Source organism: Oncorhynchus kisutch, linkage group LG30 (genome assembly GCF_002021735.2).
Source record: "Oncorhynchus kisutch isolate 150728-3 linkage group LG30, Okis_V2, whole genome shotgun sequence".
In the NCBI taxonomy this organism is placed as follows: domain Eukaryota; kingdom Metazoa; phylum Chordata; class Actinopteri; order Salmoniformes; family Salmonidae; genus Oncorhynchus; species Oncorhynchus kisutch.
In genome coordinates this window covers 18,274,935-18,291,713 of record NC_034203.2, presented here as the reverse complement: position 1 = coordinate 18,291,713, position 16,779 = coordinate 18,274,935, and the positions used below count along the sequence as shown (strand labels likewise).

Here is a 16,779-nt window from a genome sequence, read left to right as displayed (position 1 = left end):
AGTTGGAGGCGTGCATGACCATGCAGTCGTGGGTGAACAGGGAGTACAGGAGAGGGCTCAGAACGCACCCTTGTGGGGCCCCAGTGTTGAGGATCAGCGGGGTGGAGATGTTGTTACCTACCCTCACCCACCGGGGGCGGCCCATCAGGAAGTCCAGTACCCAGTTGCACAGGGTGGGGTCAAGACCCAGGGTCTCGAGCTTGATGACGAGTTTGGAGGGTACTATGGTGTTAAATGCTGAGCTGTAGTCGATGAACAGCATTCTCACATAGGTATTCCTCTTGTCCAGATGGGTTAGGGCAGTGTGCAGTGTGGTTGCGATTGCGTCGTCTGTGGACCTATTGGGGCGGTAAGCAAATTGGAGTGGGTCTAGGGTGTCAGGTAGGGTGGAGGTGATATGGTCCTTGACTAGTCTCTCAAAGCACTTCATGATGACGGAAGTGAGTGCTACAGGGCGGTAGTTGTTTAGCTCAGTTACCTTAGCTTTCAGGAACAATGGTGGCCCTCTTGAAGCATGTGGGAACAGCATACTGGGATAAGGATTGATTGAATATGTCCATAAACACACCAGCCAGCTGGTCTGCTCTGAGGACACGGCTGGGGATACCACCTGGGCCTGCAGCCTTGCGAGGGTTAACATGTTAAAATGTTTTACTCACGTCGGCTGCAGTGAAGGAGAGTCCGCAGGTTTTGGCAGCGGGCCTTGTCAGTGGCACTGTATTGTCCTCAAAGCGAGCAAAGAAGTTATTTAGTCTGTCTGGGAGCAAGACATCCTGGTCCGCGACGGGGCTGGTTTTCTTTTTGTAATCCGTGATTGACTGTAGACACTGCCACATACCTCTTGTGTCTGAGCCGTTGAATTGCAACTCTACTTTGTCTCTATACTGACGCTTAGCTTGTCTGATTGCCTTGCGGAGGGAATAGCTACACTGTTTGTATTCGGTCATATTTCCGGTCACCTTGCCCTGGTTAAAAGCAGTGGTTTGCGCTTTCAGTTTCACGCGAATGCTGCCATCAATCCACGGTTTCTGGTTTGGGAATGTTTTAATAGTTTCTGTGGGTACGACATCGCCGATGCACTTTCTAATGAACTCGCTCACCGAATCAGCGTATTCGTCAATGTTGTTGTTGGACGCAATGCGGAACATATCCCAATCCACGTGATCGAAGCAGTCTTGAAGCGTGGAATCAGATTGGTCGGACCAGCGTTCAACAGACCTGAGAGCGGGAGCTTCTTGTTTTAGTTTCTGTCTGTAGGCTGGAAGCAACAAAATGGAGTCGTGGTCAGCTTTTCCGAAAGGAGGGCGGGGGAGGGCCTTTTATGCATCGCGAAAGTTAGAATAACAACGATCCAGGGTTTTACCAGCCCTGGTTGCGCAATCGATATTCTGATATGATTTAGGGAGTCTTGTTTTCAGATTAGCCTTGTTAAAATATATACGGCTGTGATTATATATACGGGAATATTATATATACGGGAATATATACGGCTGTGATTATAATCGAAGAGAATTCCCTTGGTAGATCATGCGGTCGACATTTGATTGTGAGGAATTCTAAGTCAGGTGAACAGAAGGACTTGAGTTCCTATATGTTGTTATAATCACACCACGTATCGTTAATCATAAGGCATACCCCCCCGCCCCTTTTCTTACCAGAAAGATGCTCGTTTCTGTCGGCGCGATGCGTGAAGAAACCAGCTGGCTGCACCGACTCCGATAGCGTGTCTCGAGTGAGCCATGTTTCCGTTAAGCAAAGAACGTTACAATCTCTGATGTCTCTCTGGAAGGCAACCCTTGCTCGGATTTCATCAACCTTGTTGTCAAGAGACTGGACACTGGCGAGTAGTATGCTAGGGAGTGGTGCGCGATGTGCCCGTCTCCGGAGCCTGACCAGAAGACCGCTTCGTTTGCCCCTTTTACGGCGACGTTGTTCAGGTTCGCCGGCTGGGATCCATTCCATTGTCCTGGGTGGAAGGCAAAACACAGGATCCGCTTTGGGAAAGTCATATTCCTGGTCGTAATGATGGTGAGTTGACGTTGCTCTTATATTCAGTAGTTCCTCCCAACTGTATGTAATGAAACCTAAGATTACCTGGGGTACCAATGTAAGAAATAACAAGTAAAAAAAACAAAATACTGCAGTTTCCTAGGAACGCGAAACGAGGTGGCCATCTCTGTCGGCGCCGGAAGTAAGAACTTCGGTTTACCTCCAGAAAAAATGCTGTGTGCCTGTACAGCCGAAAAAAACAAAATCCAAAATATATGCACAAACTCTTCCAAACTGTTTCGGCTGGGAAGTAAGCGGACTCCTTAATGCTGAAAGCGCCGCGTAAGCAAGCCGTACATAACACCCTGGACCAGGGCTACGGAAAGGTCAGAACCAATGATAATTAGGACGATGAGTTTTCCTGACCATGAGATCTGGCCAGGAAAAACTTTGGGCCCTAACCATGAGGTGTACATTTACCAATGTAAATGTAATGAGTGGACATTAGGGTGGAAATTGGCAGGAGCCTCACCTTCATGCCGAAACTTAAACATGAACTGTGCATTTTTCCATTCATCTATCCAAAGAAGCCTCACATGTGTTGTGAACAGCTAGCCTGGGTGCCAGTAGGGGCAGCTAGCTAACTGGGGGTGAGTAGCTAGTTAATCATGGGTGAACGGCTGGCTAACACGGGGTGAGTGGATGGCTAACCTGGGGGTGAGCGAATCGCTAACCTGGGGGTGAGCGAACGGCTAACCCGGGGGTAAGCGGCTAGCTGACCGGGGATGAGTGGCTAACTAACCGGGGGTGAACGGCTAGCTAACCGGGAGTGAACGGCTGGCTAACCGGGAGTGAACGGCTGGCTAACCGGGAGTGAACGGCTGGCTAACCGGGAGTGAACGGCTGGCTAACCGGGAGTGAACGGCTGGCTAACTGGGAGTGAACGGCTAGCTATCCGGGGGTGAGATGGGGGATGGGAAGCCGGTGGGGAGGGTGGTAGGGTGGAGTTCTAGAACATACTACACATACGTGTTCCTTCTCACACATCCGTCTTACACATGAGGCTTGTCGTCTCCTGACTTCGCTCTCGGCTGCCATGAGGAGCAGCTCGAGTTCCTTAATTCTCTGCTCTTTGTTGGAGGACCCATCAGTGAACGACTGCTGGGGTACACGCAGTCCAGGAGAGATTGGAAAAACACCTGATTTATAAGTCTTATTCATCTCTTACCTTACATTGGATGCTGAATTACAGAGGAGGAACTACTATACATTGTTGGGAGGGAAGGAGTTCACTTGCAACATGGTTGAGCTAAGGTGATTGAGTGCAGAGAGCTGATTGAGTGCAGAGAGCGGATACTCACCGGGACAAGGAAAGAGGTTTCAGGAACACTGTCCATGTACTGGCTATTCAACAAGCCAAGGGAATATCCTGAAATCTGCCAAAACACACATTCACAACACCAACATTGTAATAAAATGAACAAACCGTTTGGGACTGATTTCATCCTGATTTCAGTGATTTTCAGTCGATTTTAGTGAAATTTGATTTTCAATTCAGAATGATATTAGGCTATTCTTCAACCTAGTTGCTTGTGCTGATTGGTAAATCTGTGCTCACCTTTGTAGGGATAGTCATGAAATAGTGATTCTGTCTCCGCCAGGAGGAGCCGGAAGACTTGGTTCTTTTCTTGATGGAAGCCTTGGTCTTGTAGACCCGAGTCGGGACGTCCTGCAGATAGCCCTCATGCTCCACCTTCCTAAGCATGGTGGAGTTCCAGTGATTCTTTATAGAGTTGTCTGTCCTATGGGGGGATTCAGACCAAAGAAATGGAATTAGAACAATATTATGTTCTATATTGTCAACACTATATTTGTTGTTGCTTGTTAAATATCCCTAAGATTCAGACAAACAAAATATTTGATTAATCTCATGAGATTTCTACATATAAAGTCTGATGCCATTAGACACAGATACTGCGCCCAAAATATCATGCTATTCCCTACATTGTGAACCACCAGATCCCTATGGGCCCTTGTCAAAAGTAGTGAACTATATAGAGAATAGGGTGCCATTTGGGATGCAAACTGAGTGTTAAAAGCCTGTTATAACAGTGTTATGACTTGTTATAAAAGTGTTATTACCTGCCAGGCAGCAGCTTGGCTATCTCAGCCCAGCGGTTCCCGATACGTTTGTGAGCAGCGTATATGATTCGATCCTCCTCCTGAGTCCAGCAAGACTTCTTCACCTCAGGGTTAAGGTGGTTGTGCCAGCGCTCCCGGCACTGCTTGCCGATACGCCCGTGCAGATGCTTGGCAATGATGGACCAGCGCTTGGGGCCATACCTGTGCACCAACTCGATGACCTGTGCACAGATACATTGACACACAGCAAGATTAATAATTTGTGAATGTTTGATACATACACACTACATGGACAAATGTATGTGGACATGCCTTCAAATTTGTGGATTCAGCTCTTTCAGCCACACCTGTTGCTGAAAGGTGTATAAAATTGAGCACACAGCCATGCAATCTCCATAGACAAACATTGGCAGTAGAATGGCCTTACTGAAGTGCTCAGTGACTTTCAACATGGCACCATCATAGGATGCCACCTTTCCAAGTCAGATTGTCAAATTTCTGCCCTGCTAGAGCTGCCCCGGTCAATTGTAAGTGCTGTTATTGTGAAGTGGAAACGTACAGGAGCAACAATGGCTGAGCCGCGAAGCGATAGGCCACACAAGCTCACAGAAAGGGACCGCCACTGCTGAAGCGTGTAAAAATTGTCCTCAGCTGCAAAACTCACCACCAACTTTCAAACTACTTCTGGAAGCAACTTCAGCACAATAACTGTTCATCGGGAGCTTCATGAAATGGGTTTCCATGGCCGAGCAGCCACGAACAAGCCTAAGATATCCATATGCAATGCCAAGCGTCGGATGGAGTGGTGTAACGCTTGCCACCATTGTACTCTGGAGCATTGGAAACACGTTCTCTGTAGTGATGAATCACACTTCACCATCTGTTTAATGGAGGAGGAATAATTTTCATTTTCAGTTTTTCATTGTTTGGGCTAGGCCCCTCAGTTCCAGTGAAGGGGAACTTTAATTCTATAGCGTACAATGACATTCTAGACGATTCTGTGCTTCCAACTTTGTGGCAACAGTTTGGGGAAGGCCTTTTCCTGTTTCAGCATGACAATTCCCCCGTGCACAAAGCAAGGTTAATCTAGAAATGGTTTGTTGAGATCGGTGTGGAAGAACATGACTGGCCTGCAGAGCCCTGACCTCAACCCCATCAAACACCTTTGGGATGAATTGGAACGCAGTCTGCGAGCCAGGCCTAATTGCCCAAAATCAGTTCCCGACCTCACTAATGCTCGCAGCACTGTTGGAATGAGATGTTTGAGGAGCAGTGTACTTGGTAGACAGAAAACTGAATAGAAACTGTCTTCACCCTCTCATCCTCCTCCTTGGTCCATGGCCCTTTCACCAGCTCTGGGTTGAGCACTTTTTGCCATCGGTGCTGACACTGTGACTCAGATCTTTTCTGTCAGAATTAATAAATGCAAAAAAGGAAGAAAACATCAGTCCTATAAACGGGTACACAAGGGACAAATATGTCAGAGTTGGTCATATTTTGTGTGGGTGACACTTACCTTGAAATTATCTGCTATCACATTCCAATCATCTGCTCCATGTTCATCCACAAGCCTCTTCAGCCTCTCATCCTTGTGACCACAAGGGATAAAAATATTCAACATTATTTTCTTGGGAGTTGACTCAGCTACCACAGAAGACAACTCAGTCTGGAAATGACTTACCTCTTCCCTCGACCACTTGACTTTCTGCAAAGACTTCTTGGGACATTTCACCTCAATGCAGTCATGGTCATCCCCAACATCACTGAGAAAGGAAGGACTAATAAGGTTAATATACAAGAGAGGAGCGGAGAATAATGTTTACAGTGAACAGACATCCCCTCAAACTTACCAAAGGTATCGACGTCTTCTGCTGCCGCTGCTAGTCATACTGTATCCTGTTCAAATTGTTTTTGTTATGCAGCAACCTTATTGACAAACTATGGAGAAAGCATACAAAAAGCAACAGATTTTGATTAAATGTAGTTTGCTGAAATAATAGATCAGATAAAATAGGTATGAAGGGCTTGCAGACTATTACGGATTACAAAGGTGGACCCAGCTGTGAGTTGCCCAGTGACGCAGACCTCCCAGACTAGCTAAATGCCTTCTATGCTTGCTTCAGGGTAAACAACACTGAGTCATACATGAAAGCCCCTGCTGTTCTGGACAAATGTGTGATCTCACTCACGTCAGCCACGGAGAGAAAGACTTTTAAACAGGTCAACACTCGCAAGGCTGCTGGGCCAGACGGAATACCAGGACACGTTCTCAGAGCATGCACAGACCAACTTCACAGACATTTTCAACCTCTCCTTGTCCCAGTCTGTAATCCCAACATGTTTCAAGCTGACCACCATTGTTCCTGTTCTAAATAACTCTAAGGTAACCTGCCTAAATGACTATCATCTGTAAATCATCATCCCAGATACCATGGACCCACTCCAATTCGCATACCGCCCCAACAGATCAACAGATGATGCAATCTCAATTGCACTTCACACTGCTCTCCCACCTGGACAAGAGGAATACCTATGTAAGAATGCTGTTCATTGAATACAGCTCAGTGTCAACACCATAATCCTTCCAAACTCATCACCAAGCTTAAGACCCTGGGACTGAATACCTCCCTCTGCAACTGGATCCTGGACTTTCTGATGGGCCGCCCCCAGGTGTTGAGGGTAGGCAACAACACCTCCGCCACACTGATCCTCAACACGGGGGCCCCCCTGGGTTGTGTGCTTAGTCCCTACTGTACTACCTGTTCACCCACGCCTGCGTGGCTACCCACAACTACAACAACACGTGACCACTTAGGGGACACACAGCCCACGCAGAAGGGTAGGAGAGCGGGAGATCTCAGCTCAATGCACAATACTTGTACGGCTTCAGTTAACTTGAATAAAGGACTTGTGTTTTAAGGAACAGTTGTTTTCTTTAGTATTTCTTAGACAAGAGGATACAACAAGGAACCAGGAGTGACACAACTCACATTTGATTCCTCCATCATCAAGTCGAAAAAGCTGAACGGCGCCAAGAGGCTTCACGTCAACTAGCTAACTTTAGCTATATAGCCACTGGGCTAACAAGTGTGATGTAAAAATAACAACGCCGGAGCTAACGGAGCATGCAGTGCACGTAGCTAGTCATTTTGCAGTGCTAGCTGTCTAACGACATTGAGCCACTAAAGCCTCCAACAGAACTGAAACTTCACAGCAAAGTTGAAAATCAATGGAATCGGTTCAAGCACTGTTTCACCCTCTGGCGGCGATAGGAGCGGTTGATAAAGACGTCGCACAGAAGGTCGCCCGGTTTCTCACAGTAGGTTGCTCGGACGCCACTGATGTCTACAACAGCTTTCAGCTAACGGATGAAGAGCAAGCAGATTATGAACTGGTATTAGCCAACTTTCAGACTTTTGAAACAGACTGTTGAGGAATTTATTAGGGTCATGCACATTGGTGCTGTAGTTAGATTCTAAATCTCACAAGGTTCCGTTTGTCATAGTAAAGGGAGAAAAAACAGCCATCATTGGGTTAAAGTCATATAACTTACTGGGTCTGGTGAAATGGTTTCATACAGTGAATGGTTAAATTACTAATGTTGAGCATATTAGTCCAGATGCTGATGTTTTTCAGGGAAAACTCATGGTGCAACACAAAATCGAGTTAGTGCAGTCAAATAGATCAGTGATCCATGCACTTAGGAAGGTACCACTAAGAGACCAGCTAAAAGCAGAGCTACTGAGGCTAGAGTCCTTAGATATCCTAGACAAAGTAGAAGAGCTTACTGAATGGGTCCACTCACTAGTAATAGTGGAGAGAAAAGACGATTCTCTCAGACTGTGTATGGATCCAAAAGAGCTAAACAGGTATGTAAAAAGGGAACACTTTCAGCTGCCTACCAGAGGGGAGATATTTGGGGACATAGTAGGTGCTAAATCATTCTCAAAGCTAGACACCTCCTTGGGGTTATGGAAGATCAGTCTAGACAAGGCGAATACAAGGCTTTGTACTTCCAATACTCATTTTGGTAGGTATTCATTTAAAAGGCTCCCGTTTGGTCTCACTTCAGCACCAAAAGTCTTTCATAGGACAGTTCAACAGATATTTGAGTGTGCCATGCACAAAAGTGTACATTGATGTCCTAATATGGGGTCAGATTCTTGAAGAGCACAACACAAGGTTGAAAGCAGCACTTGATCCAGCCACAGCTAATGGGCTAAAGCTAAACGCAGACAAATGTGAATTCAGAAAGACAGAAATAAGCTTCTTGGGTGAAAAACTAACATGTGAAGGTATTCAGATAGACCAGAGCAAATTGACAGCCATCAAGAACATGCCACCGCCTACTTCAGGTGAGAGGTCTACTGTGTAAAACTACAGAATGGTGTTGGAACAGTAATCACCAGAAAGAGTTTGAGGAGCTCAAGGTATTAATCATAATGGCTCCAGTACTGAGGGTTCTACAGTATGATGAAAAGCACAAAACCAAAATCTCAGCAGATGCCTCTAAAGCAGGTTTAGGTGCAGTGTTGTTACAGCAGTATGGCACTAGATGGCGCCCAGTCGCATATGCCTCCAGGGCTTTGACAACTTCTAAGTGTAACTATATTCAGATTGAGAAAGAGGCATTGGCACTGTCATAAGCGTGTGAGACATTCCATGTGTTTAACTATGGTAAAACAGTGTGGGCAAAAACAAATCTATTGCAAAGAAAAGTCTAAAATACACACCACCAAGGGTACAGAGACTGTTTCTAAAACTTCAGAAATATGACTTGCAACTTGAGTACAGACCGGGAAAATAATTGTTAGTGGCACATTGTCCATAGCTTTTGACAGCTCAGAACCAAACCAGATATATGAGCAGGACGAGACCATACATGATAACCTTCAGAATGAGTTGCCCAGTCTCATAGATGAAATGTAGACAGTTATTTCACGTGCTAATGCAGAAGATGAATGTTTGTGAAAGGGTATTCAAGTCATAACATGTGGGTGGTCTGTACAAGGTATACCATAACCTTATGGTCAATACAGGGATGAGCTATCTGTACTTGATTGAATTCTGTTTAAGGGTTGAGGTATTGTGATACCAAGTGTGATACAGAAAAACATGTTGATCAAAATACACAAAGGCCATCTAGGGATGTAAAAGTCAAAACGACATGCAAAAGCAGTGTTATTCTGGCCCAAGATGAATGCTGATACAGAGCAGCCAGTCAAAGCTTGTGAAACATGCCATAAATAGCAGTCAAAACAGAGCAGAGACAATGTGGGTAGAGGAAAAAGAGGTAATGAGACCATGGGGCAAAGTAGGAATAGATCTCTTTTCTCTTGAAGGCAAGAACTATGTTCTACTGATGGACTATTACTCTCATTACCCAGGGAGCTTTGCTGAAGGACATTCCTGATAGTCAGGTGTTAACTCACATTAAGTCATTCTTTGCTCGTCATGGGGTCGCAGAGGTAGTCCATATGGACAACGAATCAGTTCAACTTTCAGTGATTTTTCTAAACTGTACAGGTTCAAGCATGTCACATCCAACCCACTGTGCCCACAGTCTAATGGGTTAGTCGAGTACGGTGTCAAAACAATGAAACTACTGCTTAAGAAAGTCATGTATCTAGCTTTGCTAAACTACAGGGCTACTCCACTAAAACATGGTCCGTCTCCCCGGAAGAGCTGTTGTTCAACAGGAAACTCAAAACTAGGTTGCCAGTACCCCTAGAAACAGACAGGATGACAAGGTCATTCTTAACAAACAGAGGGAAAAGAGTGAATAGAAAAGGTACTATGACACAGGGTCCAAGGTGCTCAGTGCGCTCAGTCCAAATGATAGGGTGAAAATGCATGAAGGAGCGTTGAGGCCCAATGTGGTGAAAACAGTGGCAACCAGGTCATATGATGTAATGACACCTGAGGTAGTTACAGGTAGTTACATACAGGAGAAATAGGAGACACGTGTTTCGTGTACCTGAGTGTGAGTAAACAGACAGGCAAGAGAGTGACATTACAGGTCAGACAACGTCAAGCCCAGACACTCCTGTGTCAGACCCACCAGGGCTGCCTGTTGTAATGAGGCAGTCAGGTAAAGAAGTAAAAGCACCTCAGAGGCTGACTGAGGAAGTATAAATGTGTCATTGAAATGCAGTGTTCACTATGCAAAGAAGTGTAACCAGGATTTATAGAGAATTGTTATTGTAATTGCTTTATCAAGTTTGCTGACGACACAACGGTGGTAGGCCTGATCACCGACAGCGACGAGACAGCTTATAGGGAGGACAGAGACCTGTCAATGTGGTGCCAGGACAACAACCTCTCACACAACATCAGCTAGACCAAGAAGCTAATTGTGGACTAGAGAAAACACGGGGGCGAGCACGCCCCCATCCAAATCGATGGGGCTGTAGTGGACCGGGTCGAGAGCTAACATTTTTTTTTTTTTTTTTTTTTTTTTTTTTATTTTACCTTTATTTAACCAGGTAGGCAAGTTGAGAACAAGTTCTCATTTACAATTGCGACCTGGCCAAGATAAAGCAAAGCAGTTCGACAGATAAAACGACACAGAGTTACACATGGAGTAAAAACAAACATACAGTCAATAATGCAGTATAAACAAGTCTATATACAATGTGAGCAAATGAGGTGAGAAGGGAGGTAAAGGCAAAAAAAGGCCATGATGGCAAAGTAAATACAATATAGCAAGTAAAATACTGGAATGGTAGTTTTGCAATGGAAGAATGTGCAAAGTAGAAATAAAAAAATAATGGGGTGCAAAGGAGCAAAATAAATAAATAAATAAAAATTAAATACAGTTGGGAAAGAGGTAGTTGTTTGGGCTAAATTTTAGGTGGGCTATGTACAGGTGCAGTAATCTGTGAGCTGCTCTGACAGTTGGTGCTTAAAGCTAGTGAGGGAGATAAGTGTTTCCAGTTTCAGAGATTTTTGTAGTTCGTTCCAGTCATTGGCAGCAGAGAACTGGAAGGAGAGGCGGCCAAAGAAAGAATTGGTCTTGGGGGTGACTAGAGAGATATACCTGCTGGAGCGTGTGCTACAGGTGGGAGATGCTATGGTGACCAGCGAGCTGAGATAAGGGGGGACTTTACCTAGCAGGGTCTTGTAGATGACATGGAGCCAGTGGGTTTGGCGACGAGTATGAAGCGAGGGCCAGCCAACGAGAGCGTACAGGTCGCAATGGTGGGTAGTATATGGGGCTTTGGTGATAAAACGGATTGCACTGTGATAGACTGCATCCAATTTGTTGAGTAGGGTATTGGAGGCTATTTTGTAAATGACATCGCCAAAGTCGAGGATTGGTAGGATGGTCAGTTTTACAAGGGTATGTTTGGCAGCATGAGTGAAGGATGCTTTGTTGCGAAATAGGAAGCCAATTCTAGAATTAACTTTGGATTGGAGATGTTTGATATGGGTCTGGAAGGAGAGTTTACAGTCTAACCAGACACCTAAGTATTTGTAGTTGTCCACGTATTCTAAGTCAGAGCCGTCCAGAGTAGTGATGTTGGACAGGCGGGTAGGTGCAGGTAGCGATCGGTTGAAGAGCATGCATTTAGTTTTACTTGTATTTAAGAGCAATTGGAGGCCACGGAAGGAGAGTTGTATGGCATTGAAGCTTGCCTGGAGGGTTGTTAACACAGTGTCCAAAGAAGGGCCGGAAGTATACAGAATGGTGTCGTCTGCGTAGAGGTGGATCAGGGACTCACCAGCAGCAAGAGCGACCTCATTGATGTATACAGAGAAGAGAGTCGGTCCAAGAATTGAACCCTGTGGCACCCCCATAGAGACTGCCAGAGGTCCGGACAGCAGACCCTCCGACTTGACACACTGAACTCTATCAGAGAAGTAGTTGGTGAACCAGGCGAGGCAATCATTTGAGAAACCAAGGCTGTCGAGTCTGCCGATGAGGATATGGTGATTGACAGAGTCGAAAGCCTTGGCCAGATCAATGAATACGGCTGCACAGTAATGTTTCTTATCGATGGCGGTTAAGATATCGTTTAGGACCTTGAGCGTGGCTGAGGTGCACCCATGACCAGCTCTGAAACCAGATTGCATAGCAGAGAAGGTATGGTGAGATTCGAAATGGTCGGTAATCTGTTTGTTGACTTGGCTTTCGAAGACCTTAGAAAGGCACGGTAGGATAGATATAGGTCTGTAGCAGTTTGGGTCAAGAGTGTCCCCCCCTTTGAAGAGGGGGATGACCGCAGCTGCTTTCCAATCTTTGGGAATCTCAGACGACATGAAAGAGAGGTTGAACAGGCTAGTAATAGGGGTGGCAACAATTTCGGCAGATAATTTTAGAAAGAAAGGGTCCAGATTGTCTAGCCCGGCTGATTTGTAGGGGTCCAGATTTTGCAGCTCTTTCAGAACATCAGCTGAATGGATTTGGGAGAAGGAGAAATGGGGAAGGCTTGGGCGAGTTGCTGTTGGGGGTGCAGTGCTGTTGTCCGGGGTAGGAGTAGCCAGGTGGAAAGCATGGCCAGCCGTAGAAAAATGCTTATTGAAATTCTCAATTATGGTGGATTTATCAGTGGTGACAGTGTTTCCTATCTTCAGTGCAGTGGGCAGCTGGGAGGAGGTGTTCTTATTCTCCATGGACTTTACAGTGTCCCAGAACTTTTTTGAGTTAGTGTTGCAGGAAGCAAATTTCTGCTTGAAAAAGCTAGCCTTGGCTTTTCTAACTGCCTGTGTATAATGATTTCTAGCTTCCCTGAACAGCTGCATATCACGGGGGCTGTTCGATGCTAATGCAGAACGCCATAGGATGTTTTTGTGTTGGTTAAGGGCAGTCAGGTCTGGGGAGAACCAAGGGCTATATCTGTTCCTGGTTCTAAATTTCTTGAATGGGGCATGTTTATTTAAGATGGTTAGGAAGGCATTTTTAAAAAATATCCAGGCATCCTCTACTGACGGGATGAGATCAATATCCTTCCAGGATACCCCGGCCAGGTCGATTAGAAAGGCCTGCTCGCAGAAGTGTTTCAGGGAGCGTTTTACAGTGATGAGTGGAGGTCGTTTGACCGCTGACCCATTACGGATGCAGGCAATGAGGCAGTGATCGCTGAGATCTTGGTTGAAGACAGCAGAGGTGTATTTAGAGGGGAAGTTGGTTAGGATGATATCTATGAGGGTGCCCGTGTTTAAGGTTTTGGGGAGGTACCTGGTAGGTTCATTGATTATTTGTGTGAGATTGAGGGCATCAAGTTTAGATTGTAGGATGGCTGGGGTGTTAAGCATGTTCCAGTTTAGGTCGCCTAGCAGCACGAACTCTGAAGATAGATGGGGGGCAATCAGTTCACATATGGTGTCCAGAGCACAGCTGGGGGCAGAGGGTGGTCTATAGCAGGCGGCAACGGTGAGAGACTTGTTTTTAGAGAGGTGGATTTTTAAAAGTAGAAGTTCAAATTGTTTGGGTACAGACCTGGATAGTAGGACAGAACTCTGCAGGCTATCTTTGCAGTAGATTGCAACACCGCCCCCTTTGGCAGTTCTATCTTGTCTGAAAATGTTGTAGTTTGGAATTAAAACTTCAGAATTTTTGGTGGTCTTCCTAAGCCAGGATTCAGACACAGCTAGAACATCCGGGTTGGCAGAGTGTGCTAAAGCAGTGAATAGAACAAACTTAGGGAGGAGGCTTCTAATGTTAACATGCATGAAACCAAGGCTATTACGGTTACAGAAGTCGTCAAAAGAGAGCGCCTGGGGAATAGGAGTGGAGCTAGGCACTGCAGGGCCTGGATTCACCTCTACATCGCCAGAGGAACATAGGAGGAGTAGAATAAGGGTACGGCTAAAAGCTATGAGAATTGGTCGTCTAGAACGTCTGGAACATAGAGTAAAAGGAGGTTTCTGGGGGCGATAAAATAGCATCAAGGTATAATGTACAGACAAATGTATGGCAGGATGTGAATACAGTGGAGGTAAACCTAGGTATTGAGTGATGAAGAGAGAGATATTGTCTCTAGAAACATCGTTGAAACCAGGAGATGTCATTGCATGTGTGGGTGGTGGAACTAATAGGTTGGATAAGGTATAGTGAGCAGGACTAGAGGCTCTACAGTGAAATAAGCCAATAAACACTAACCAGAACAGAAATGGACAAGACATATTGACATTAAGGATAGGCATGCTTAGTCGAGTGATCAAAAGGGTCCGGTGAGTGGAGAGGTTGGTTGGTGATTTAGACAGCTAGCCAGGGCATCGGTAGCAAGCTAGCATAGGATGGAGGTCTGTTAGCCACCCCTTACGTTCCGTCAGTAGATTAGTGGGGTTCCGTGTGGTAGAGGGGATTAATCCAAATCACACAAACAACAACAAAAATAAAAACAATAGATATAGTTATAGAGGCCCAAGAAGAAAATATAATAATAATAATTTAAAAAATAATTTAAAAAAAATAATAATAAAAAAATTGTCCGATTGTCTATTCAGATAGCAGCCGGTAAGACAGCTAACGGTTAGCAGGCCGCAGATGGGCGTTCAGGTAACGTCGCGACGGAGGAGCCGGCCGAATAACTCCTTCGGGTAGATAACGTCGGCAGTCCAGTTGTGAAGGCCCGGTGGGGCTCCGCGAAGGCAGTAAAACGGGTCCGGATAGGTGACTGCAGCCCAGGTGTGATTGATGGAACTCAGGAGTGATTGACGGAGCTTGCTAGCTCCGATGGTCACACGGATAGCAGCTAGCTAGCTGTGAGATCCGGGTATGAATGTCCAGGGACATGGAGAGAAAAATTGGTCCGGTATGTTCCGTTCCGAGCCGCGCTGCGCCGTACAGAACTGGCGATAGATTTTCGAGCTAAAGGATAGCTGATGACCACAAAACGATTTGCCAGTAAAGGAGCTAACTAGCTTCTGAACTAGCTTCTGGATTAGCTTCTGGCTAGTTTCAGGCTAGCTTCTTGGAGTTTCTGGCTAGCTTCTTGGAGGATTACAGATCTGAGGTAAATAATACTTTTTTATAAATATACATTGGTGAGGCGGGTTGCAGGAGAGTGTTTTGAAGATGAGTTGATGGAAAATAAAAATAAAATGTATGTGAAAAAGTTGTAAATATATATATATACAGGACACGACAAGACGAGGACAAAAGACGTCTGAACTGCTATGCCACCTTGGAGAATGCTTGGTCCTCAACATGGTCCTCTCACACTAGCACAGTCGTGAAGAAGGCACGACAGCGCCTATCCACCCTCACGAGGATGAAAAGATTTGGCATAGCCCATCAGATCCTCATGAATTTTTACATGTGCACCATCGAAAGCATCCCTGGTTATATCACTGCCTGGTATGGCAACAGCTCTACAATCGACAGCAAGGCCCTAAAAAAGGGTGGTGCGGACAGCCCAGTGTGTCCCTGGGGTCAAGCTCCCAGCCATCCAAGACATTCATACCAAACGGTGTCTGTCAGTGACCCAAAACATTTCCTAAGTCTCCACCCACCTGAGCCATGGGCTGTTTTCCCTGCTCCCGCCCAGTAGGCGGTGCTAAAGCATCGGGTCTCGGACCAATACGCTCCGAGACAGCTTCTTTCCACAGGCCATAAGACTGTTGAATAGTTACTACACCTGCACTCTCAGACTATCCACACTGACTACCTGCTCTGTCTCTATGCTCAACGACAGGTCTCTACCATTCAGACACACACTGACACTCTTCTCATTCACGCATACACACTCATGCACCCACGTTCACCACCACTCTGGCTCCAATACCCAAGCCGACAAGGTGAAACATCTCTCGATGTGCCCTTGAGCAAGGCACTTAACCGTAATTTGGTCCAGGGGTGCAGTACTACTTTAGCTGATCCTGTAAAACAACACATTTCACTGTGTATGTGACAATATACAGTATATATTTTTAAGTGATTACTATTAAGGTTCGCTGATGCTATATTGTTTATTATTATTACCACTAGTCTTTATCCTGCTACCAGCCACTTTCTACCCGTCCTATTACTATGATTATTATTGGTATTTATCCTGCTGCTAGTCACTTTTACCCCTGCACATTGTAATAATGACCTGGATATAACTGCATGATCGTGCTTCTCTTTGCATTTTACGTATGTTCTTCTTATCTAACGGTATATTATTAGCTACCTTTATTTCTGCATTGTTGGAAAAGAGCTCACAAGTTAAACATTTCACTGTACTGTTTTACACCTGCTGTATCCTGTGCATGTGACAATAAAACGTTTACACTTGAAACTAGGTGGATAGCTAATAAGAAGCTAACGTCTGCAAATTAGCCAACTAATCAGTCTGGCTAGCTAAAACTAGCTATACTTTGTTACGGTTAACGTTACTTAGCTGAGCCAGCTAGCTCAAATAACAATTTACAAAACAGCCTATGTTTGTTATTCATGTGGTTGACTTTATGCCTGATGATCAAACACTATTCTATATTCTGTTTCCACCTCATGTCTTCATCTTGCTACTCACATCCCATCTCCTTTGAGACTTACTTAAATTCTCCGTGGTGGTACCGTCTCTTGGGGGACAGAAATGTCTATCCCGCCGAATCTCGCGCCCACCCCGGTGCAAGCGCACGCGGACCCTCTCCTCATTGGTCAGAATCGCAAAGAATCTGTCAAATCAGCCATGTGAAATGTATCAAATTACTTTTCAG

The 16,779-nt window shown here is 45.4% G+C and overlaps 1 protein-coding gene across 3 annotated transcripts in view; it reads right to left on the bottom strand.

Moving 5' to 3' along the window:
• Positions 1-16,779, bottom strand: part of LOC109874872 (myb-related protein A) — a 27,210-nt gene extending 10,431 nt beyond the window's left edge. Inside the window, exons 1-8 of one of the 3 annotated variants that reach the window (XM_020466914.2) lie at positions 16,616-16,779; positions 5,982-6,069; positions 5,813-5,894; positions 5,648-5,719; positions 5,446-5,538; positions 4,132-4,352; positions 3,608-3,791; positions 3,351-3,425 (exon numbers count right to left, since the gene is read on the bottom strand). In XM_020466914.2, the coding sequence (XP_020322503.1) occupies positions 3,351-3,425; positions 3,608-3,791; positions 4,132-4,352; positions 5,446-5,538; positions 5,648-5,719; positions 5,813-5,894; positions 5,982-6,019 (765 nt within the window). In that variant the 5' untranslated portion in view covers positions 6,020-6,069; positions 16,616-16,779. The remainder of the gene's footprint in view (positions 1-3,350; positions 3,426-3,607; positions 3,792-4,131; positions 4,353-5,445; positions 5,539-5,647; positions 5,720-5,812; positions 5,895-5,981; positions 6,070-16,615) is intronic. The other 2 variants (XM_020466910.2, XM_020466912.1) reach the window with 2 other exon arrangements.